Below are 19,869 nucleotides of genomic sequence, written 5' to 3' on the forward strand. Positions count from 1 at the left end.
AGATGCAGATACCCAAAAAATAATATGTACTGTATGCAATTACGAGTATCAACAGCACGTGGGTGTGATTCCACTGGTGTCTATCATGGGAAATATATACAATTATTTTTGTTATATTTCAAGACAGATGACTTTCATTTTGTGTTTTATAATGTATCTGCCGCTGTGAAACAAATACTACTGCTACATGAATACGATATAGTTAATTAGTTATATAAGTGTATATATATTACTTGATGAACTTTTGCATATCGCATATACCTGCTGATCATAAAGTTTAGTACACATAACAAATGGAAACTTCTATGGAAGACGATTCAGACGTATACCAGCAGATTCCAGCAGAATCAGGTAGGCATCCATTTTAATCTGATATGGCAAGGTCATTTACATCCTAGCTGAGTTGTATGCACCAAATATTTTACACAGGTTTAGAACATGATGGAGAGGATGAAATTGCCAGATTTGGGCCAAATCCTTACGCATTGGCTTTTTCCGTGGCTATGGTATTCACAGAATGGATACAGATGATCTGGATTAGGTATATTTTGGTAGTCAAAAATCAATGCTACTTAGTCATCGCCTAAAACATGTGAAATTCTATTTTATTTTCACCATTTTGTTTGCAATTGTGTTCGTCATGATGACCCTCATCAACAGATCTAACCCAGGGCTGTATGTTGTATGAAGCAAAATACATTTTTTCAGGATGCCAATGGATGTAGATTTAGAACTATATCGTAGTGAAGGAGGTGAGAATTTATTAACAGATTCATCATATGATAGCACCTGCTATAGCAGTGGAAGTTAACAATACCAGGTTCATACAAAGGTGGTGTGGTATGTTGAAACTCCAGATTTTATAATAACGTAGTCACATGCCGTATATATAAGTCTCCACGGGTCAAGCATTGCTATGAATGTGGTAGATGTATCAAACGATTCGATCACCATTGCCAATGGTAAGGGAGGCACATTTTAAGATATACCACACAGGTTGTCAAACTGCATTGGGGAACACAACTATAAACTATTCATGAATTTTTGGTTGTTCTACTCGTTGACAGAATTGGTATCACTCTATTACATATTGAAGTCAATCAAGGCAAGTTAGACGGAAGCATAAATAACGGGTTATAGATGATAGCCATAGTAGTTGGCTCCGGCGGCAGAGGTTGCGGATTAAAAGTATTCGCTTCTCAATATACAACATTGTATGTTTTAAGTCAAAATGATAATAGCTCTAGGTTCCTCATCACAATAATTGCGTTCATACGGACCCTCTTCGTGCTGTACAATACCTTGGGAAACGCATACTTCATATCAAAGAATATTACATACTATGAATATCTAACAAGACAATATTGCGGCACGAATCCGTTCGACGCTGGTAAGATAACCAAACAAATATATAACACTAACAGGATTCATTAACAACGTCAAAGAATTTTGGTCACTGCCCTGGATAGAGCTAAGACAGTAATACATGCTTATGGACCAAATACATCGTCACTAAAACACATGTAAAAGTATTGGAGTATTAACCAAATGCTATGAGACATCATACAATGTATAATTGCGATTATTTATTTTCACCTTTGTTTATAGGGCAATTGCGATTATGTTAAGTGGGCATTCATAAAATGCCGGAATGTATTTATGAAGAACATAGGTTCAGCTTTTATTCGCCTCATCATGAGGTGGATCTTCATCATCAGGTCTCAAATCATGACCAAATGTAGGATCATCATGCCAAACTGTAGGAATAATATATCAGACTTGACAAAACATACCAGCTCTGTGACGTACATTCGCCGATTTCACCTGTTTAACATGCGCCTTAGTAGAATACGCCACCTTTATGACCCTGCCATATAATTCAGATTCGTTGTGATTAAAAATGGCGTGCTTTGCGTCTTCTTCATCTTCAAACTCAATGAACGCAATACCTCGATTAGTGCCTGTTACCAGTTATTGAAAATACATCTAAATTACCCTTTTCCTTGTCAACAGGTAAGTCTATGTTAATTATATTCCCAAAGGGGATGAACGACGCATAGAGTATTTCCTTGTTCACCTCATCAGCAAGCTCGCGAACGAAAAGCGTGCGCTTTTGACCAGCAGAATCGGCCATTATATACAACGGTAGAAAGTGAAACAACGTATATAAAAGTATCTTTTTACCCGACATATGAGGACAACACCTAACACCTCCCTAACTTCTCCTAGCAAATAGTTACACATTCAGTCTTATACACGCCAACATATATCACAATATTCAAAAAAGAGCATAGGAAATACTATTCTGCATAATATAGTTTATATTGGCATACACAGCAAACGAATCACTGCTGCCCATCGTTCGCCATCCTTAATTTTTCAGTATAAATTAACACGAATACTTCGACTTTTTATATGAATAAACCGTTTTTAAATTGGTTACACAGAAACAAATGCCTTAATTAAATGGGAATTGAGTTACTTGGAATCAATTAGATGTGCCTTATCCATATTGTGTTCCTTGTTTATTTTATATGGATTGACATTAAAAATGATATAAACTTCGAGTTTAGACCATAGTCTATGCCAATGGCAACGCAAAAGAATCTAGGGGATACAAAAGAGGAGGCATCTCCATCACCTAAAACAAGGTGGTCCATATGGGATGTTTTATTCAGATCATCGCAAACACAAGACAGTTCGACGTCAACAAACTCCAATGACAACTTATCGGAAGAAAACCCACCGAAACTCCGCAGTACCTTTAAAAGTCCGGGGTCATTTATCGCAGCACTGCAGACATCTGATGATATATCCCACCTTATGGATGACCTTAGGATCTATGCAAAGCTAAATCAATCGTCATTAAAAGTAACTGATGAGAAAACCATGGCAGTTTTCCACTGGAGGACGGGTGGTAACGAAGTCTACCTAATGTACGATGAAGGAGGTGAACGAATCAAGGCACCGATGAGGAGAAATGGGAAAAGTTTCATGGCAGTGCGATACATACCCAGGGAAGTCATTGAATATACATTCCTAGTGGATGGAATAGAGATGTGTTCACCGGATTTGCCAACCAAGGTCACACCAGAGGGTAAAAAAGTCAATATTATGGACGGCAGTAATACACTACCCATAGAAAAGGTATTCGAACTTGATTACAGGGATAAAAGCATTGGCGAATATGGAAATGATATGCCAGATGCACATTACATGTCACAGGATCCCTTAACCCTACCTAACGCGATGATGTACAGGTCGCCAGACTTCGTAAACGGTGATCGTGTTGGAAATGATATTCACGTTATGTCCAATCATATTTACGAAGATACGCAGTCTGCAACAATATTCGGATCAGGATATACAAGCTATATCACAATATACGGCTGGGAATGTACAGCTACAGATATATCTATAGCCAGGAAGTAAGTTCATAATATTCATTGATCAAACTGTCGCAGTAGCGTCGCCATTATATACGTAACGCAATCGAGCAAAGTATACAGCAAGCCAAATAATGAGAACGGTATTCTATGGTTCAATGTAACAGATTAGTGAGACGAATGTGTATAACTATTGGATATCTTGTAGAATCCTAGACGATAAAGATGCAGCATACTCAAACAAAGTTACACAATATTGAATGAATAGACATTATACGCTATTTTACACGAACTAAGTGACACATAGGCGACGTTTAGCAGCCCCAGACAATAGTCGTGTGGAACTCTTATAGAAACAAAATCCAATAGCTAGAGGAGACATTTGATAAGGAATTGTAAATAGGTAGCTACAGACGCTTATATTGTATATACACGGAAGAATCCTTGCCATTGTTGGCTGGATATTTGCGTCTACTGACGTTGCGTCTCATTGAATTGTACTCGGATACGGAAGAATATATACACATTGAGATTAAAATACACCTTCAAAATGGTATTCTCATTACTACCTAGACCTGTGCTGTCTATACTCAACCTAGCAATTTGTGTGTTGTACCCAGGCTACCACACCTTTGCCCATCTGTACCATGGAATCTTGAACAGCGAAAACAAGAAGAATGCAGATGACCCAAGATTAAACAGTGGATTGATATCTCACTACATATTTTACTGGACCATATACTTTCTATATGTCAAACTAGAAGCCTCAGCTCTGGTCTACGTATCACCATACATACCATCATTTTATGAAATGAAACTCTTGGCGTTCTACTGGCTCGCATCGGACCATTTCAAAGGAGCAGGATACTTATTCCATCGCTATGTGATGAAAAATTTACTACACACTTCAAATATAGTCCGCAATGAAATAGACAACAAGCTAGATGCCCGTCACCGCAAGACACTAAATGATATCGTAAGCAAGCTTGGTAGTATTGAAGATGTCAACTTTGTCAGCATGGAATAAACCTTAATGCAAATGGGTTATTACGGTATTTTTATTGATTTTTCAATATGTTTTTTATTGTTAGTCTTACACGCTTCTTCCAACGGTTATGTCGCTACCATTTTGCGTCAGGATTACTTTACCTTCGCAGGCGAGCTCAAGCAGAACCATGAAGATAGCGCTGGCTTCACGCCGAGATACCGATGTCCCAACGGACAACATCTCAGTTAAATTGTAGCTATTACCCCTGCACTTTTCGAAATGCTTTTTTATTAGCCTCCTAGGTGATTTGTCATAAAACGTTTAGACAAACCTATATTCATGGGCGACGTTCGTCACTGTAGATCCCGAATTCGTTCGCAGAGCATGTTTTTTATTAAAACCTGCATATAATTTTGCTTTGCAGTACATTTATAGCATTTGCATACGTTCATCATTGGTAACACGAATGCCATACAGTTGGCACATCGACATTAGTCGCTATGAGTACATTGTTGTGCAATATACATTCTGTGAAAACTTACGAACCGGATTCCTGTTTTCCGAGTCATTCACAGGTCGAACACTAACTCTACGCCTTTTCCGCTTGGTTTTCACTGTTGAGGGTAAAATCACATTCTGTAAGATGATATATGCTTCTATAAGCATCACCCATTTCTTTTTTTAAAACCGATGGAACTTATGGGTATTAACTAACCATCTGCGTTTCCAATTCTTTATAAAAGCACTCCCTTATGTCATTAATAGTCAACATAGTATCACAAGCTAACCTAAAACCGGATTTGTAACGTAGAGTGTCTTCTAGGAGCAGATCCCGCTTTGTTTTGTGGTTTTTTAGTTGCATCACTTCGTAAAGGGCATTATTATCTGCGGTTACAATATCGTCATACTTCTCCAAAACATTCTTCTTTGTTTGATAGAACCTAGGGGTAGGATCAATATTGTCCATATCATTAAGATCATCCAAATAACCTTGCATAAATTCACGTTTTGGGGTACCTATCCATGATATACAATTTTAAATGATTTACCGTTGCATATTCCAGTTTTAACTCTGTAGATGTCAGAGGTTAATGGAGAGGGCGCACTTGGCTTCGACCACTGTATTACATGGGTTCGCTGATTGCAAACGTTGTTATCCTCATCGAACTCAAATTGACTATATATTCCAACACCCATAATTATTTTATTGTGAGCAAAGCCGTCATAAGCACTAGGAGTCATTATTCGGTTGTCGAAATTCTCCAGACGGTACTTCTTATCCTTCAAAGACAAGGACTCTACGTGTTGCCTCCATGGCGAAGCATCAACTTTGAATGTTGTAGCAATATGACGACTATTGGTTTTAGATCGAGGGATGGAAGCACGCTTTGGTTTTACGCTTGGCATCACCACCAACGTTTTGCAAGCAGCGTGAACATCGCGAAGTAATATGGTCGACTGTGCGTACAGCAATACTGTAGAGCCTTTGGTGATAGTTACTGTATAAATTATGTAATCTATATCATTCTTACCCTTATCTCGAAGGCTGATATTTCCATGCTCCACAAGTTTAGCTGCACCTTTCAAGTCTGAGCCTATGATCGCAGCAGTTATAGCTCTATCTTTCAGCCATGGGCACAACACTCCAGATTTATTAACAATGACTTGCCTTTGCAAGTCGCTAGCCCATAATACCAGCCTGGCTATGTCTGTCTAATAGTGAAGTCAACACTGATTTATTGCGGCACGCTAATCACGTAAAACAAAATACAAATACACTGAACCATACAATATCTAAATAAACTATAATTGAACTCAGACAATATAGCTGATGTCCTTTTTTAAGGATACCGGTTATCTGAAGGCCTTCAGAGAGATGGCCTCACCTTTATGGTCACGCAGTTCACGTCGAATGGCCTCCGCAACAGCCTTTTCCACATTTGTGTGAATGTGCGATTTCCGAATAGACTTCATCGTGCTATTCATAATGAATTATGCTGTACTCTGTTGCAACATCAAAGGAGACACAAAGGCAGCGCGAATATTCCAGAAACTGGAAATTTTCTTTTATCACTTCTATTTTAAAATCACTTAGTGTGATCAAAGTGACTTCTGAAGTGTTAGGGCCTTCCCTTTGTTAATTTGACCCCAACCAATTAGCCTCCAGTGCTTGTCTACCCTGCGGCTAAGGGCTACCTTGTCACCAACACGTGTGCAAACAGGTCCTGTGAGCTCGAACTTGGCCATATCAGGCTTGATTCCAGTAACGCGGCCTCCAACCGAAGTGGATCCAATGTTAATCATAAGGAACTCTCCTTTCTTAAGCTTAGAAACTTTCGTGCTACGGTCACCATCTGGTGCTTTGATACCAAGAAGACGCCTGGGTACAATAGGACACAGTATAAAATAACATACCTTAACAGATAGTAGGATACCTCGATTTCTACAAAGCAGTCTGGCAGCTGGCCAACATGGCCAACTACCTGGCCAACCAATCTGTCGGCCCTTGTCAAAGTGGGATCCATTGATGTACCCACACCAACCAAACCACCGGGAACAGCAAATTGTAACTCATTCTGTTCAGCAAAAAGAGAAACGATCCTGGAGATAATGGGTTTGCACTGAATGTTGCCATTTGAGTCCTTGGAAATAATACCAGGTCTGATTTCAATCTGGTCACCAACCTTGAGGACACCGTGGAGGATACTACCTCCAGCAACTCCGCCCTGAAGATTCTCTACTTCCTCTCCAGGCTTGTTGACATCGAACGAACGAATGACAATCATTTGCGGTGCCAACTTAAAGTCGCGCTTAGGCACAGCAACCTGAGTAACCAAATACTCACAAATAACGTCAATGTTGTAGTTCAACACAGCGCTGATTGGTATTATAGGCGCACTGTCAGCAGCAGTACCAGACACAAATTTTTTGATCTCCTCCTGTCGCTGCAAAGCTTGAGATTCCTTAATAAGTTCGACTTTGTTCTGCAATATGATGATGTTCCGAAGTCTCATAATCTCAACGGCCGCAAGATGTTCCGATGTTTGCGGTTGAGGACAGGGTTCATTTCCGGCAATAAGCAGTAATGCTGCATCCATAACAGCAGCTCCATTAAGCATAGTAGCCATAAGAATATCGTGCCCAGGACAGTCGACGAACGAAACGTGGCGCTTTAGCTCCATCTTGTGGCCACAGCCTGGTCTAAGGCACAACGGATCATCTTCCTTAGAGCTTCCGTACGATTTGTAACATTCCGGAGGGGGGCATTCTGGATTCGTGCATTTGTAGATTTTGGCATTAGCATAACCTAATTTAATGGTAATATTCCTCTCCTTCTCATGCTTGAACCTAACAGTGTGGACACCTGAAAGTGCGTGTACCACTGTTGACTTACCATGAGCGACATGCCCAATGGTACCGATGTTAATAGTAGCCTGACGACTGATAACCTCAGGTGAGAGGGAAGTAAGGGTGCTGACGTCCAGCTTTGACAAGTCTTGCTCACGCAAATGAGAAGTATCTTTAGTAGAAAGTGTCATGTTGCAGCAATATTGCCGTAATCAATCAAAAATAAAGAGACACCTATTGTTGCGACTAAAATTGACTCCTGAGTATTGCACATTAAGATAAGAGTTGTAAATTTTCAAGAATATCAAAGACAGCGAACTGCTAGACGCATTAGCTGTCAATTGAAATTTGGTATAATAAAGAATTATATAAATGTGCTAGTTCGAAAGGAAGTAACACATACGAACACGTAACATTCATCAAAAGGGAAATATTTCCAAAAGCTACCACAGCAGTACTTTTGAATCCCGCCAACGAACAGGCCTTGTAAAACGTCTATAACAAATTTTATTTGCGACGGTGTAATCTTATATGGTTTTGCTGTTGTAACGCGTGATTCCATCGTGGGGATATCACCAAGGTTTGAAGTTCAGTCATTGAAACCGAAACTATTCCATACAGTAGGTTACATTTATAATTCAAATCATTGGTGTGATGTATGTCACTGTCTGATTTTTGTATTTTTACACTATCATATTACAGTAAGTTCCGATTATTCGGATTTTTTGTATATACAATCATTAGGATGCAAAAAGTAGTGCATATCCCATGTATTTGTATGTTTTATTCGGTACATTAACCGATTTTGTGCTTCAAGTTCATACATTAATTTGTAGTCTGCTTGTCTCATTTAATATTGCCGACGTCATTATTTTGCAGATGCCCTTCATTGGTCTTTCATAACTACGGTTTTAAACATATGTGAGATAGCCGTCATTCATGAGATATGAATTGCAACAGTAAGTTGGAAGGAATCGGGGTTTCAATAAAATGATGTGTATAGCGCAATTTTGTGAAGTACAAAGTAATTGGCTTGATTGTTCATATCCCTTTAACCAATTTAGTGACTGATTTTGCCGTTTGTTTAAAGATTGTTTGTTATTATATAAGTAGTCATACAAGAGAAGAACCTATAATCCACATGGCGGAAAGAATGAATGGTTTTAAACCGGTGTTAGTCCAGGCTTCATCCTCATTTTCGTCAGTAGAATGAAAAATATATTCCTGACTAAGAATGAATATACCTAATCCTAGTATAGGGTTTTTTACAGGATTGCCCATGCTTGAATCGTGCATCCCTAACATAAAATTATTTGAAGTAAGCTGCTGAAACACGGCCGAAGTATCCATTGTGTTATATAAGATTTGACTGTGTTCTTTTCACTAGAACTTCCTGAATTCGTGCATATGTGAATTTTCGCCAACGCTGCGGCATTTTCCACGTGACGCGCATCGTTGATTCCATGTTATCCTTTGGACCTAAGGTATATTAAGTCCCCCAAATTAACGCTCAATTTTTTGACCCTTGCTGCCTACAATCACCCCCTTTGATTTACACTGATCGGTTATAATTAATCGCAAAATTATTGAAACGTACGATCCCCAAGCTCCAACGCTAGCTTGCGGGTAAAACAATATTCCATTTCGGCAATTTTTCACGTTATCATATCAAGATATGATAATTCTTAGATCAGATCATTAACCACCTTTGTTACTTTATATCATATTAAGTTACAACTTGAGAGCAATAAGTATAAATGTTTATCAACCGATATTTTTTGCGTACAGAACAATACTAAAGAAATGGTGGCCATTAATTCACTTTCATCTATTTATTATATCATTGCATTTCTATGCTTACATCACTGTCAATCAGTATATGGCGTTGTTGATGCGGATGCCAATAAGATCAAAAAAATACCAATAGAACGCTATGAATTCCTCAACGAAACCATTCGAAAGGTAGATTTTTAGTTGGCCCTTATACTATCTGTATTTTAACAAAATTGCCACTGTGAATGTTGTATCTTATATCGTGAATTTCGTATGTTTTTCACATTAATTGCAGCAAGCGGAATTTCTAAAGAACAAGGAATCTGGTTCTGGTAGAAAAGATGTTCTTGGGAAGGCAAGCACAAGTTCACCTAAACTAGAGAATACGGAAGAGTCATCACAGATGCCAACTATACCTTCTTTTCCCGAGAGTGTTGAAAGCGACATACTCGGTGAGCCTCCTACAACTAACGTGTTGCCTGAACCATCTGATACATCCAATAGTCCTACAACACCTCTAGAGCCTCCTGTAGCTGCTGAAAGAACATTTGGACTACAGAAAAATAGTTTTAAAGATCCAGCTGTAACAGTGCCAAATGACGCTGAAGCTATATATTCTAACATTGATCTGCCAGATACCCCTACAGACGCGGTAGAATATGTCGATCTTGACCCCAATGCAGTACTAACTCTTTCCCCAGTTGTCGTTGATGATGATGCATTTCCGCTGCCTAGTGGAGATAGTGCTCCATTAGCACTCGATGAAGAAGATAAATCGTCTTCCACCCAACTCGATGTCAATGAGTCGAATGAGAAGAAGAACCGTAAAAAATTGAGAGGATTTGTAGACGATGATTCTGTGGAAAAAGCCAAATTGGTATGCCATTGATGCAATATGTAATATTTTGCAGTTCAACGAACTACCCAAGATTAAGCCTAAACATGTCAGATTCGGTAAATACGAAGAAATCGACAAACCTGCAATCGAAGTAAGTTTAATATACTGGAAATTAAAAATTATAGTTCTCTGATACCTCAAGTAGCGAAGATGGAGTTGAAGGAACCCTCGTCAATGAACCTGAACAACCGCCAAAGATCGTGGGCGTCCTTAAGAAAAAAGGTAATGATTCCAGCTGTTATGTTGATATTCTACAGAAGAAATAAAAAGGCCAAGTAGTTCGCCACCACCATTACCAACAAAAAATACGCAACTAGTAACCATTTCAGCATGGGAAGTTGTTCCAAAAAAACCTCGCTTCATAAGTAAAAAAGAGAAGCAGTATAATAATGAAACATCGGCAACTAAATCTGATGGGCATCTTTACAAAGCTACTGTCGAACTCCCAAGCGACATTGACAACGACACTGATAGGGTAAAACTGAATGAGCCCGATTCCTCACTGTCCTACAATTACATTCCGGAATCTACTAGTAAATATCCACTAAAAGATGATGGCGGAATACGTGGCACTTCCTATAAACCATTAAAAGACCTAGACGCTCCAGGGCCATCAGGTGAAGGCAAAATAATGACCAAATACAAACTAGCTGACGATTTTGTTCTCGATGACATGTATCTGTCGGATTGGGAAGATGATGAAGAGGAAAACTTTGAGCCAAAAGAACCCATCCATAGACCAACTGTGATGGCATCATCAGGTAGGGAAAAAAATAATCCGCAAACACTAGCAAATTCATTGATTGGTGTAGACACTATAAAGGATATAACGGGTGACTCATCCATGCCTTTTCATATTTTTGTTGAGGGATCCGAGGAGCTTCCATTGAATTATGGAACAACAAAAGACTCCTATTCGATCGATGAACCACTCTACATGGATATGTCTTCAATAGTAAGGATGCAAGGTTATAAAACCGATAATGACATAGGGGACGTCGTCGAATATATAGAAGCACCAGAGTTGCAATATGTCTCACATGACTATAGGAATAGACCGTTTCAAGTAAAGCCTATAAAGAAAGAAGCATGTTCGCCCAAACGAAATATACCACATCATTATACCAGTCCGGGGGCTGTTGGATCTCGCCTTCCACTTATGAGGAACCATTCGCATGATTCGTTATACGAAAATATGCATGCATACAGTGATTGTACATATACTCCATTGAATTTTTATGAAAAGGGTTCTTCTAAAGACATACCTGAAACACGCTTATATATGGAAATCGGTGATATTCCCCAACCAACATACGCCAATATACTACCGCAAAGTCAGATAAGCGAACGAATGTTTAACATGGACAATGATGATATATATGTTCCCATGGCTCCTCTGAAGACTAGGTGTCACTCTATTGCTAGCGACAGTTCATGTAGTGCAATGAAACCATGTGGTTGTCACAGACATAATCTCCTTTACGGTTTTGACACTGCACTAAAAGAGAGCCATAGTGGGATAACACATTCTTCAAACGACATACGCCCATATAGGGAATGGAATGGTCACCCGGGATATCCGATGAATAAGCGTGATGATGATGACTTCCATGAACGTAAAGTGAAATGTTGCACCATTAGTTAAATTGTTAGCAGACGAAGCGGAAGGGAACCACTATGGATTCACAAAAGCAACACAAATAAATAAACCACTGACAAAAAGGTTTGTTTCCGGTGTTGAAAGAGCATCAAGTGCTATTCGGAGGAAGTTCAACAACATAAGTAATTACGCTGCAAAAAAACTTAGTGCGATGAAACGCTATTTTCTAGGAGTTGGAGAAACTGTGTGTACTTCTGTTGACGTAGCTGGAAATTGCGTTGAGATAGGCGTTATAACAACTCGAAAGGCAGCGGCTGATGCACTAGCAAAGGCACACGAAAGTCTAATGCCAACACAAGAGAGTAGATGGATGCCTTTCAGCGAGAGTTTGATGGGATAAGAAGGTTTTGAAGCATTAACAATGATAAATATGAAATATACATAGCATCCTGTAATTGGGAAGATGAGCGACCAACAAACAATGTTGTAACATTTTTCTTGAACACCACTTAACTACATGTATATTCATGTTATTTAGTTAGAAATTAAGTAACATTTATGTAAATTAGGAATGGTTATTATTCTTATTATTTCGCAAATGATAAACATCACGTGTGATGCATTCTGTACTGTTCGCTAAATTAGACACAGATGTAAGATTCTATGCCTTTTTAACATCAAAATGAGCGATGTATTCACATTAAATAATTATTATTTGACAATCTTCTTTTCTGAAGGTTTGCCCCCTACAGCCATAACCATATGGTTTTATAATTCTTCACCAAGATCTAATCTAATGACTGAATTGTATCATCAACAAGACTAATATATAGCTATTTTAGATTATTTGGTTATTAAAGACATTGGTTTTTATTTTCATTGGGGTAATAAAATTTTTATTAGTATTTTCCTTCTGATCTAAATACCATGTTTAATTCATTTTCTCAGCTAAGATTTATAATAATCATATCCTATTTGTCATATTATTACCAACTTAATGCAAAATGTATAGTTTACGTACAAAATTTGTATGTGGCATAATCATACTGATGGGCACAGTTCATTGCTCCCATACATCGGATATGGTACTCTGCGCTGATATGTGTCCATCATCGACTTTAGTATCTCCAGATGGTGTAGGCATCTCTAAGGTAAATTGTTGGTTTTGATTTCTTTATTACTATGTAGTGTTATGACATCTGCAAAAGGCTCATACATCGGGTGAGATATGGTGACCTTTTGGACACTGTTAAAAATGATAAAGTTAAAGCACCTAAAGAAAGCGCGTTCAGACGAATTCGTCAAGGATTAGAAAACATAAGACAGGGGAAGCCTAAAACAGATTCTGTTGGACCTTGATGTTCTGTCGTCAGGCACTTAAAAATCGTTATATCTCATACATACGTTCTAATCTAATATATGCGTGCTCAAATAGTTATATGCTCGGATGGCAATGCTGATGGCATGAATTTATGCACTTAGTTGAGATATGTGGTGATTTGTTTTTTAAGTATGGTACATTATTGGCATCAAACTAGTTATCATTCGAAAAAGCTGGTTACGGTTATTTATATGGATACAAGCACCAATTTTAAAAGAAAAAATGATCAGTTGAATCTTTCGAAAAGAAAACGTAGTATGAGTGAAAACGAAATGAAGATCTTTTTTTAACAATTCAAATGTATTATCGTATTATATCAGATCAGTATTTATTTTCTCTTAATTAGCAGCGAGTAATAACAGTTTGAAGAACTTTAGTGTCATCAAATACAAATGAGCTTACAGAAAATACTTTTCGTCAAAAATTGTTGTAAGATCATTTTGATTTAACAATGACAGTTCGCTTATGTTTTTTGAAGCACCAATTTGTATTATGACGCTTCCAAAAATATGTATTGCTGGGATTTCATAATTGCAATATCTATCATTGCATTACTGCCACACTTCTCAGCACTGTGCTTCGGTGAAAACATCAAAAGACGGAAGACTTCACGCAAAAGAACTTATCTTAAGGTTAGTAAGATGAACACTAATATAATTGTCTTTACAGGGTAATAATATCGAATCCCCATCTGACGTTGCTGAAGGTGCACCTCCAAGGAAACTGTTCTTTGGCTTTCTCTTGGGAGCCGCCAAAGCAATAATCAATCCTATAGCTAACGCTGTTGGAAGCATCATTTCACCGGGTTCCAAAGCTCCCGACCCTCCTCCTCCGCCACCACCTCCACCAGAACCGGAACGAAAGTACAGGCGTAGTCGTTCGTATTCGGACGATTCAGATTCGGATTCAGACTCAGAGCGATATGAAAAGCGAAGACGTCGTCGCAAGAAGCGTAGATCAAAAAAACGGGGTAAAGATGAGGACAACGATGCTGACGGGGAAAAGTCTAATGATGTGAAAGAGGAAGGTACCAAAACAGAAGAACAAAAAGATGCAAGTGACAAAAAAGATTCGGGAGAAAACAAAGATGATAAGCCTGCTGAAAACGTACCACCAGCAACGAATGAAACAGATACAGGTAACAAGCCTGATGATCCAAATGGTGTCAAACCTCCAGAGGCTGTTGAAGGCAAAGCACCAGAAATCGCATCTACCCCAACAAATGATCCTCCAACAGATATAGTAAAACCAGAAAGTGTAAGCACTGGTGATAAACCGGAAGATGCTAAACCAGCTGAACCACAGGAACCTGACAAGAACGGAGAGAACCCACCAACCAACAACGTAGAAGTCACACCTAATGCTGATACCGAGAAACCACCAGTGGAAAATGCTACAACAGAAGTAAAAACTGATAGCCCTGAGGCTAAAAAACCTGACGGTGACCCACCAGGTGATAAGGCCGGATAGTATATGTTGGGAACGCGGGATACGGATAATAAACAATGTAAACAATAATGTTAAATCACTACTAACGTGCCATATTAAACTGATTGACATCAATATATACCCGAATAAAATGTAAAACAAACTGAATATGCATTGACATTAATACATACCCACGGGTAGTTTCATAATTCAATACCCTGGGATTTTCTAAATGCGATATATAATCATAACTTATTCCCTCTCATAGGAGTCAATCTATTAACCATGATTACTTTAATGAAATGACTAACCTCTTCCAGCTTAATGGATATTTCATAAGCATCATGACCTTTTAGCATGTCCTTGACAAATTCGCACTTTACTCTGATTTGCAACTGTATCTGACATCAAAACCATCGATATGCTAATTACCTGTTCTAATGCACCTATGATTACTCCACATATTATATTTGAGTAAGCTAAGTTTGAGAGATTCTCTGGTATCTCTACAAATTGGTCCAAAGGGTTTTCATGGAATGCGATATGGTAGTGATTGGTGGCCTCATCAATTACGATTACATCTCCTGTAATACCTAAGAACATCTTCAATCCAACCTGTTTACAATTTATCTCATGTATACACGTGATCATACCTTGGCAATTGCCTCTACTGTGGTTCTGAAGTTAGTACATGGAGTGCATCCCAATTTGGCTAACACTTCATCCACTAGTCTAACACCGATGTTTCGTCCCCTGAACATATATTCATACACATCATCTATGGAATGGTCCATTGAATGGCCATATAGTAACATACATCGACAGTAGTTGTGTGTTAACGCCGTCTGTAAATTCAATATCCTTGATGAGTTGTGATACAATTGACCCATATGTCAACGCCAACAGCTCGGAGTTCTATACAATACTTAAACATCAAACTTGATACCATAAAGATGGAATCCTGTGACCTACCACTTTCTCCATTTTGGCAAAGACACTCGCACCTAGCTTTGTAAAGTCATCCATTTTGTTATCGAATATTATCTATCACACAAATCCTACATTTATTTATAGAGTAAGCTTTGTCTATTATAGGACCAAATGGCTCTTAATCTTGGGCAGGAGTGATTCTTCCATCCATCATTTCTGGTAACACACTAGACGTTTGGAATGGTATATCATAACACAACGAATCATTTAACATTAATCATTTTAATACCATCGATATTTGCTATTACTAGATATATATTTGCTACTTTTTGTAACAAAAAGGCATCATTGTTTGCATAATGTTGTAGGAGATGCTAGGTTTATTCGTTTCTCAACGGGCATAAAAGAAATCTATTACGATGTGTTACTACATATAAATACGATTAATATTTTTTCACATCAAAAGAAGATGGATGAATCTTCGGCTGATAACAACAGGTCGAGCACGCCTACGGCTGGAAATGATAGTGTACTTCCGCGCCGAAAATTGGTAGTAGATACAGGTGCTTACAACCGTTCAACCTACATAGATCGCAGTGGTGATGAAATATATGCAACCAGTGGCATCATCAAGGAGATAGGGCGTTACAGGGATAAGAATCCAACTGGCGCTCATATTCGTAACGTTTTCAACTTAATAGAACGTAATCCTCTGGACAGTGATATTGCCACTGTGAAAAGGTTTGCTGCTCTTACGGGTGATTTGCTTACACTTTCGCCAAATGACATTGGTTGCATAGCTTTGACCTATCGCTTACAGTTGGAGACTGGAGATACCTCGAATTTGAGGTCAGAACCTCTTCCTTTATCATTCACCAAAATTAACAACAAAAGTGGTGAATTATCTGTAGCAGATTCAAAAAGTAAGGGTGGTAAAAGTAAACCTAAACCTAAGAAACGGGACGATAACCCTTCTACGGGTTTTGATTGCTGGATTACCCCGGAGAATGTACATAGCTACAACATCAAGACTAACTCAACTGGATCTCACCAGAGTGTTGCCTGCATGACGACAGATTTCTCCATGCAAAACGTTTTGATCCATATGGGATTGAATGTGGTTACATTAGATGGGTTTGCTGCCAAGAGTGTACGGAGCTGGGGACATATATGCCGGTTCGTTGTGTAAAATTTTGTTATAATAGCTACCAGAGCATGTTTCGATGTTTATCCAAATACATTACGTCAATTTTGCGAGAATTGTGGTAATGCTACTGTCGACCGCGTACCGTTGGTGGTAGATGGTGATACAGGCGAGGTGAAGGTCAAGGACACCCGAAAGTGGATTAACAATCGCGGCACAATTTATACGCAACCTAAGCCAGTAACTGGAAAGAGCAAGGTTTGTTGTTTTATAAATGTTGTATATCCTGTGTAGCAAATGTATATAGTTGCTGAGGATCAGCTGATGTTGCCACGTTATGGCCATATAATTCGCGAGATGAACCGAAAGACTACATCAGATAATGTATCACATTTCAATACTGTAAGTGTTGTACCCCTTTCCCTTCAATTATGTTACAGGATGATGGCAAGATCGGACCGGAACTTGGAGGCATTGATAAGAAGTTACCAGCTCTAATTCGTGTCCCTGTAGGACTTGGTCGTGGCAATCCGAATTCAAACAAGTGGATGCAGAAACATAAACGTTTACTTCGTGAATAATCTACACATTGATTTATACAATATAAGACATAACATCCACACACCAGTTTTTTACCACATGGGCATCAGATTCTATCACTTGACTATGCACACTTTGCCATCGTCATGTATATGGCATATTTTTATATTACTAGAGTACTCAGGATGGATTGTATCTGACGTTTGGTCGCAGAAGGCGACCACTTCCATGCTGGAGCTTGGCGAACTCCCAGGTAATTGAAAACAATCAACTCATCTTTTGAGTGTTTATTTCGGCTATATCACGCATCCTATAGTCTAGATATTGCGTTAATATACACACTAGGTGGTGTCTAATGACATTGCAGACATGAATGAGTTTTTACCGGATGAAGAGCCGCCTAATCTTTGGGATTATTCTGAGCCTTTAGTATCCAAATCAACTACTTTGGAGAATTATCCAGATCCTTTTGTTAATCCGAGGGAGTGCAATCGTCCCGATGCAACGGAGTCTTATATCTGTGACCCGGATCATTTGCTTACTAAAGTAGAGGCTGACCGTATAGACGAACTTTTAAGTTTACAGCGACACGATTCGCAGCATCATTGCGAGGGTTTAGGTAGTGTCCCGTACAGGTTAGGTGTTGCTATAATAAATTGGCTGCCAGCTGAGGACATGCCTACTTTATCTAACGAGTTGCTGAAGCGATGGCGGCTAAGCCATGAAAAGTGTTCAGATGGCGTTTTGATTCTCTATGTAATTCGTCACAATGGAGTGGTTATAAGTTGGGACAAGGGAGTAGAACCGCTTATCAATGCAAAGACAGTGTCATCAATATCTGCCATCTGCCGTACTATGCTTGAGAAGGAGAAAGTAGGTGTGGCCATAGAGCATTGTACTGCTTTTGTTACCAAACGTCTAACTGGCGTAATTCTTCCATCACAAGAAACGCCTCAAATGTAAGCTCAGTTCAAAACATACTAACGTCCACAGGCTCGTAACACTGGTGATTGCATCCCTCGTTGCGTTATTTTATTGTATGATAACTATAGCAAGTAAGTCAATTGAAATACAAACGAAAGATTTCTCAGCCTTCCAGCAAGATGCAATATAACTTTCTGATTTAGAGAAGGTGACCCCGCAACATTTGTATAATAAAAGCAATATCCCTTCCCCGTGCTTACACATGTGTGATTCTAAAAGCAACAGAAAGCACATTAAATGGCATGTATAATATTATACAACATGAATATACATAGGTGTGTATAGTATAACCTTTTAAATGTTGACTATTTCAATTTGTATTATTCTGTCGAATGTGCAACTTTGTCTTTGCGCTTTTATTTTGGGCGATAAAGTCTGAATGCTATCATCTTCCATCGCAAAATTTCTTCATTCCTCTTATTTCATCTCAAGGTTGCAACCAGCGTTTTCGACAGATTTATGTATCCCCTAATGATGTCAGTGAACTGCTACAACCGAATGAAATAACCATATTGAATCGACAAACATCCCATTATATTGACGAGAAGTTAATATATGACACATGTTGGTTATATAGGAATGAACTAGGGTATGTTAAGATGCGCATAAAATATATGTTTTCAGTTTTCCTGACTTTCAAGTGGATGTAATTTTTTTGGACACAAAGGAGATGACTGAGTGCAACTCTAATCATTTCGGCAAACACCATGCAACAGATATCATATCCTTAGCTGAAAACTCATTATACACTAAGGATAAGTATAATTTAAATCGATCGCCACAGCTTGTTGCCGACTTTCGCAACCTTGGAGAAATAAATATGTGTCCAGGTAGTCTTCCACAGTACATAGCTATTAATATGATATCTTTTGTTGTATTCAAGTACACTATTCTTTCATAGTGAATCACAATCCACTGTAACATATATTGCAGATTATATATACAAGCAAATGATAGGTGACCAAGAATATTCCAACCAGGGGGTATGCCAAATTAAGGCTGATAAACATTGCGACGAAAACGCGTATGTATGGTAATCAATTTTATTCAGCCGTCTCAGACCATTAGGTGTAGCAGTGCGTATGAAACATATAACTGATCTAAATCTTCGTTTCTGTTATCTCCTTGCCCATGGAATGTTGCATCTTTTAGGGTAAGGTGCATCATATATGGAATGTATATACTTTGCAGGTACGATCACGTTGAGGATAACGACTTTGAAGAGATGCTGTTACAGGAGGACCGCTTGTTGGATGTCTTCGAAAGATTTTATGAAACACGTAATACCTGATAATAGGCAAAAATGCACCAAATATCTACAAATAACATATACATCGCTATCTGTTTAATCTTGATTGCTAAGGAGAATTTATTATTGCCACGATCCTTCCAGATGTGTAGTCCACAGTAGACTTCTCTGTTCATTATAAAAAAGCTTCACATTTTATATAGACACACAAATATATATA

At 38.5% G+C, this 19,869-nt stretch overlaps 14 protein-coding genes across 15 annotated transcripts; 9 read left to right on the forward strand and 5 right to left on the reverse strand.

The window, feature by feature from the left end:
• Positions 1-94: 94 nt before the first annotated feature.
• BBOV_IV004140 (DHHC palmitoyltransferase family protein) lies at positions 95-1,691 on the forward strand. Its single transcript, XM_051767711.1, has 11 exons — positions 95-351; positions 430-541; positions 577-675; positions 709-752; positions 787-840; positions 875-962; positions 997-1,105; positions 1,141-1,214; positions 1,248-1,390; positions 1,425-1,570; positions 1,609-1,691. Exons 1-10 carry the CDS (start codon positions 294-296, stop codon positions 1,481-1,483), a joined length of 840 nt encoding a protein of 279 aa, XP_051623229.1. The 5' UTR covers positions 95-293; the 3' UTR covers positions 1,484-1,570; positions 1,609-1,691.
• On the reverse strand, positions 1,647-2,140 carry BBOV_IV004150 (RNA recognition motif domain containing protein). Its single transcript, XM_001610294.2, has 3 exons — positions 1,996-2,140; positions 1,794-1,961; positions 1,647-1,757 (listed from the first exon to the last, which is right to left on the reverse strand). The coding sequence occupies exons 1-3, from the start codon at positions 2,132-2,134 to the stop codon at positions 1,675-1,677; spliced, it is 390 nt and encodes a 129-aa protein (XP_001610344.1). The 5' UTR covers positions 2,135-2,140; the 3' UTR covers positions 1,647-1,674.
• A 90-nt stretch (positions 2,141-2,230) lies between these two features.
• On the forward strand, positions 2,231-3,641 carry BBOV_IV004160 (uncharacterized protein). The gene is made up of 2 exons (XM_001610295.2): positions 2,231-3,428; positions 3,465-3,641. The coding sequence occupies exons 1-2, from the start codon at positions 2,584-2,586 to the stop codon at positions 3,556-3,558; spliced, it is 939 nt and encodes a 312-aa protein (XP_001610345.2). The 5' UTR covers positions 2,231-2,583; the 3' UTR covers positions 3,559-3,641.
• Positions 3,642-3,750: 109 nt separating this feature from the next.
• On the forward strand, positions 3,751-4,765 carry BBOV_IV004170 (uncharacterized protein). Its single transcript, XM_001610296.2, has one exon. The coding sequence runs from the start codon at positions 3,937-3,939 to the stop codon at positions 4,411-4,413; it is 477 nt and encodes a 158-aa protein (XP_001610346.1). The 5' UTR covers positions 3,751-3,936; the 3' UTR covers positions 4,414-4,765.
• Positions 4,474-6,420, reverse strand: BBOV_IV004180 (uncharacterized protein). Its single transcript, XM_051766991.1, has 7 exons — positions 6,261-6,420; positions 5,907-6,083; positions 5,424-5,873; positions 5,090-5,391; positions 4,917-5,010; positions 4,706-4,775; positions 4,474-4,672 (listed from the first exon to the last, which is right to left on the reverse strand). Exons 1-7 carry the CDS (start codon positions 6,358-6,360, stop codon positions 4,480-4,482), a joined length of 1,386 nt encoding a protein of 461 aa, XP_051623230.1. The 5' UTR covers positions 6,361-6,420; the 3' UTR covers positions 4,474-4,479.
• On the reverse strand, positions 6,208-8,219 carry BBOV_IV004190 (putative Eukaryotic translation initiation factor 2 subunit 3). The gene is made up of 2 exons (XM_001610298.2): positions 6,790-8,219; positions 6,208-6,754 (listed from the first exon to the last, which is right to left on the reverse strand). Exons 1-2 carry the CDS (start codon positions 7,911-7,913, stop codon positions 6,475-6,477), a joined length of 1,404 nt encoding a protein of 467 aa, XP_001610348.1. The 5' UTR covers positions 7,914-8,219; the 3' UTR covers positions 6,208-6,474.
• A 273-nt stretch (positions 8,220-8,492) lies between these two features.
• On the reverse strand, positions 8,493-9,335 carry BBOV_IV004195 (uncharacterized protein). The gene has a single exon (XM_051767189.1). The coding sequence runs from the start codon at positions 9,070-9,072 to the stop codon at positions 8,836-8,838; it is 237 nt and encodes a 78-aa protein (XP_051623649.1). The 5' UTR covers positions 9,073-9,335; the 3' UTR covers positions 8,493-8,835.
• A 176-nt stretch (positions 9,336-9,511) lies between these two features.
• Positions 9,512-12,422, forward strand: BBOV_IV004200 (uncharacterized protein; the record flags this gene model as incomplete). Of its 2 annotated transcripts, none has more annotated exons than XM_051767628.1 (6): positions 9,512-9,684; positions 9,791-10,372; positions 10,407-10,484; positions 10,519-10,615; positions 10,651-11,154; positions 12,050-12,422. In XM_051767628.1, 6 exons carry the CDS (start codon positions 9,526-9,528, stop codon positions 12,391-12,393), a joined length of 1,764 nt encoding a protein of 587 aa, XP_051623231.1. The 2 variants fall into 2 exon arrangements, with proteins under 2 accessions (XP_051623231.1, XP_051623678.1); XM_051767076.1 differs by having other exon boundaries at positions 9,526-9,684; positions 10,651-12,009; positions 12,050-12,393.
• Positions 12,423-12,927: 505 nt separating this feature from the next.
• On the forward strand, positions 12,928-13,382 carry BBOV_IV004205 (uncharacterized protein). The gene is made up of 2 exons (XM_051767632.1): positions 12,928-13,144; positions 13,182-13,382. Exons 1-2 carry the CDS (start codon positions 12,998-13,000, stop codon positions 13,350-13,352), a joined length of 318 nt encoding a protein of 105 aa, XP_051623626.1. The 5' UTR covers positions 12,928-12,997; the 3' UTR covers positions 13,353-13,382.
• Positions 13,383-13,873: 491 nt separating this feature from the next.
• On the forward strand, positions 13,874-14,850 carry BBOV_IV004210 (uncharacterized protein). The gene is made up of 2 exons (XM_001610300.2): positions 13,874-14,006; positions 14,044-14,850. The coding sequence occupies exons 1-2, from the start codon at positions 13,884-13,886 to the stop codon at positions 14,842-14,844; spliced, it is 924 nt and encodes a 307-aa protein (XP_001610350.1). The 5' UTR covers positions 13,874-13,883; the 3' UTR covers positions 14,845-14,850.
• Positions 14,851-15,019: 169 nt separating this feature from the next.
• Positions 15,020-15,851, reverse strand: BBOV_IV004220 (Trafficking protein particle complex subunit 3-like superfamily protein). Its single transcript, XM_001610301.2, has 6 exons — positions 15,775-15,851; positions 15,620-15,717; positions 15,456-15,555; positions 15,235-15,417; positions 15,114-15,197; positions 15,020-15,078 (listed from the first exon to the last, which is right to left on the reverse strand). Exons 1-6 carry the CDS (start codon positions 15,826-15,828, stop codon positions 15,055-15,057), a joined length of 543 nt encoding a protein of 180 aa, XP_001610351.1. The 5' UTR covers positions 15,829-15,851; the 3' UTR covers positions 15,020-15,054.
• Positions 15,852-16,026: 175 nt separating this feature from the next.
• BBOV_IV004230 (Nin one binding (NOB1) Zn-ribbon like family protein) lies at positions 16,027-17,477 on the forward strand. Its single transcript, XM_001610302.2, has 4 exons — positions 16,027-16,908; positions 16,945-17,134; positions 17,171-17,278; positions 17,317-17,477. The coding sequence occupies exons 1-4, from the start codon at positions 16,202-16,204 to the stop codon at positions 17,455-17,457; spliced, it is 1,146 nt and encodes a 381-aa protein (XP_001610352.1). The 5' UTR covers positions 16,027-16,201; the 3' UTR covers positions 17,458-17,477.
• A 53-nt stretch (positions 17,478-17,530) lies between these two features.
• Positions 17,531-18,600, forward strand: BBOV_IV004240 (TLP18.3 Psb32 and MOLO-1 founding proteins of phosphatase family protein). Its single transcript, XM_001610303.2, has 4 exons — positions 17,531-17,669; positions 17,784-18,375; positions 18,410-18,471; positions 18,508-18,600. Exons 1-4 carry the CDS (start codon positions 17,543-17,545, stop codon positions 18,528-18,530), a joined length of 804 nt encoding a protein of 267 aa, XP_001610353.2. The 5' UTR covers positions 17,531-17,542; the 3' UTR covers positions 18,531-18,600.
• A 107-nt stretch (positions 18,601-18,707) lies between these two features.
• On the forward strand, positions 18,708-19,746 carry BBOV_IV004250 (uncharacterized protein). Its single transcript, XM_051767094.1, has 5 exons — positions 18,708-18,989; positions 19,025-19,230; positions 19,334-19,424; positions 19,461-19,553; positions 19,592-19,746. The coding sequence occupies exons 1-5, from the start codon at positions 18,733-18,735 to the stop codon at positions 19,689-19,691; spliced, it is 747 nt and encodes a 248-aa protein (XP_051623232.1). The 5' UTR covers positions 18,708-18,732; the 3' UTR covers positions 19,692-19,746.
• The last annotated feature ends 123 nt before the right edge of the window (positions 19,747-19,869 follow it).

The sequence above is a fragment of the Babesia bovis genome (assembly GCF_000165395.2).
Source record: "Babesia bovis T2Bo chromosome 4 map unlocalized Chr4_1, whole genome shotgun sequence".
Lineage (NCBI taxonomy): Eukaryota > Apicomplexa > Aconoidasida > Piroplasmida > Babesiidae > Babesia > Babesia bovis.

Coding starts and splice junctions, on each gene's coding strand:
- BBOV_IV004240 (XM_001610303.2), top strand. CDS start 17,543: ATGCACACTTTGCCATCGTCATGTATATGGCATATTTTTATATTACTA. Junction 17,670..17,783: donor GGAGCTTGGCGAACTCCCAG/GTAATTGAAAAC, acceptor ATGACATTGCAG/ACATGAATGAGTTTTTACCG. Junction 18,376..18,409: donor TCACAAGAAACGCCTCAAAT/GTAAGCTCAGTT, acceptor TAACGTCCACAG/GCTCGTAACACTGGTGATTG.
- BBOV_IV004170 (XM_001610296.2), top strand. CDS start 3,937: ATGGTATTCTCATTACTACCTAGACCTGTGCTGTCTATACTCAACCTA.
- BBOV_IV004250 (XM_051767094.1), top strand. CDS start 18,733: ATGTGCAACTTTGTCTTTGCGCTTTTATTTTGGGCGATAAAGTCTGAA. Junction 19,425..19,460: donor AAACATTGCGACGAAAACGC/GTATGTATGGTA, acceptor CAGCCGTCTCAG/ACCATTAGGTGTAGCAGTGC. Junction 19,554..19,591: donor GGAATGTTGCATCTTTTAGG/GTAAGGTGCATC, acceptor TATACTTTGCAG/GTACGATCACGTTGAGGATA.
- BBOV_IV004140 (XM_051767711.1), top strand. CDS start 294: ATGGAAACTTCTATGGAAGACGATTCAGACGTATACCAGCAGATTCCA. Junction 963..996: donor TTCGATCACCATTGCCAATG/GTAAGGGAGGCA, acceptor TATACCACACAG/GTTGTCAAACTGCATTGGGG. Junction 1,391..1,424: donor CACGAATCCGTTCGACGCTG/GTAAGATAACCA, acceptor TAACACTAACAG/GATTCATTAACAACGTCAAA.
- BBOV_IV004195 (XM_051767189.1), bottom strand. CDS start 9,072: ATGGATACTTCGGCCGTGTTTCAGCAGCTTACTTCAAATAATTTTATG.
- BBOV_IV004160 (XM_001610295.2), top strand. CDS start 2,584: ATGCCAATGGCAACGCAAAAGAATCTAGGGGATACAAAAGAGGAGGCA. Junction 3,429..3,464: donor GATATATCTATAGCCAGGAA/GTAAGTTCATAA, acceptor AAACTGTCGCAG/TAGCGTCGCCATTATATACG.
- BBOV_IV004150 (XM_001610294.2), bottom strand. CDS start 2,134: ATGGCCGATTCTGCTGGTCAAAAGCGCACGCTTTTCGTTCGCGAGCTT. Junction 1,962..1,995: donor ACCTGTTGACAAGGAAAAGG/GTAATTTAGATG, acceptor AACTGGTAACAG/GCACTAATCGAGGTATTGCG. Junction 1,758..1,793: donor GAATGTACGTCACAGAGCTG/GTATGTTTTGTC, acceptor TTATTCCTACAG/TTTGGCATGATGATCCTACA.
- BBOV_IV004230 (XM_001610302.2), top strand. CDS start 16,202: ATGGATGAATCTTCGGCTGATAACAACAGGTCGAGCACGCCTACGGCT. Junction 17,135..17,170: donor CAGTAACTGGAAAGAGCAAG/GTTTGTTGTTTT, acceptor TATCCTGTGTAG/CAAATGTATATAGTTGCTGA. Junction 17,279..17,316: donor ATGTATCACATTTCAATACT/GTAAGTGTTGTA, acceptor ATTATGTTACAG/GATGATGGCAAGATCGGACC.
- BBOV_IV004220 (XM_001610301.2), bottom strand. CDS start 15,828: ATGGATGACTTTACAAAGCTAGGTGCGAGTGTCTTTGCCAAAATGGAG. Junction 15,556..15,619: donor AACACACAACTACTGTCGAT/GTATGTTACTAT, acceptor ATATATGTTCAG/GGGACGAAACATCGGTGTTA. Junction 15,418..15,455: donor CAGTAGAGGCAATTGCCAAG/GTATGATCACGT, acceptor AATTGTAAACAG/GTTGGATTGAAGATGTTCTT.
- BBOV_IV004180 (XM_051766991.1), bottom strand. CDS start 6,360: ATGAATAGCACGATGAAGTCTATTCGGAAATCGCACATTCACACAAAT. Junction 4,776..4,916: donor GGAAAACAGGAATCCGGTTC/GTAAGTTTTCAC, acceptor AATTATATGCAG/GTTTTAATAAAAAACATGCT. Junction 4,673..4,705: donor AACGTCGCCCATGAATATAG/GTTTGTCTAAAC, acceptor CAAATCACCTAG/GAGGCTAATAAAAAAGCATT.
- BBOV_IV004205 (XM_051767632.1), top strand. CDS start 12,998: ATGTATAGTTTACGTACAAAATTTGTATGTGGCATAATCATACTGATG. Junction 13,145..13,181: donor ATGGTGTAGGCATCTCTAAG/GTAAATTGTTGG, acceptor ATTACTATGTAG/TGTTATGACATCTGCAAAAG.
- BBOV_IV004210 (XM_001610300.2), top strand. CDS start 13,884: ATGTATTGCTGGGATTTCATAATTGCAATATCTATCATTGCATTACTG. Junction 14,007..14,043: donor GCAAAAGAACTTATCTTAAG/GTTAGTAAGATG, acceptor TTGTCTTTACAG/GGTAATAATATCGAATCCCC.
- BBOV_IV004190 (XM_001610298.2), bottom strand. CDS start 7,913: ATGACACTTTCTACTAAAGATACTTCTCATTTGCGTGAGCAAGACTTG. Junction 6,755..6,789: donor GTATCCTACTATCTGTTAAG/GTATGTTATTTT, acceptor TATTGTACCCAG/GCGTCTTCTTGGTATCAAAG.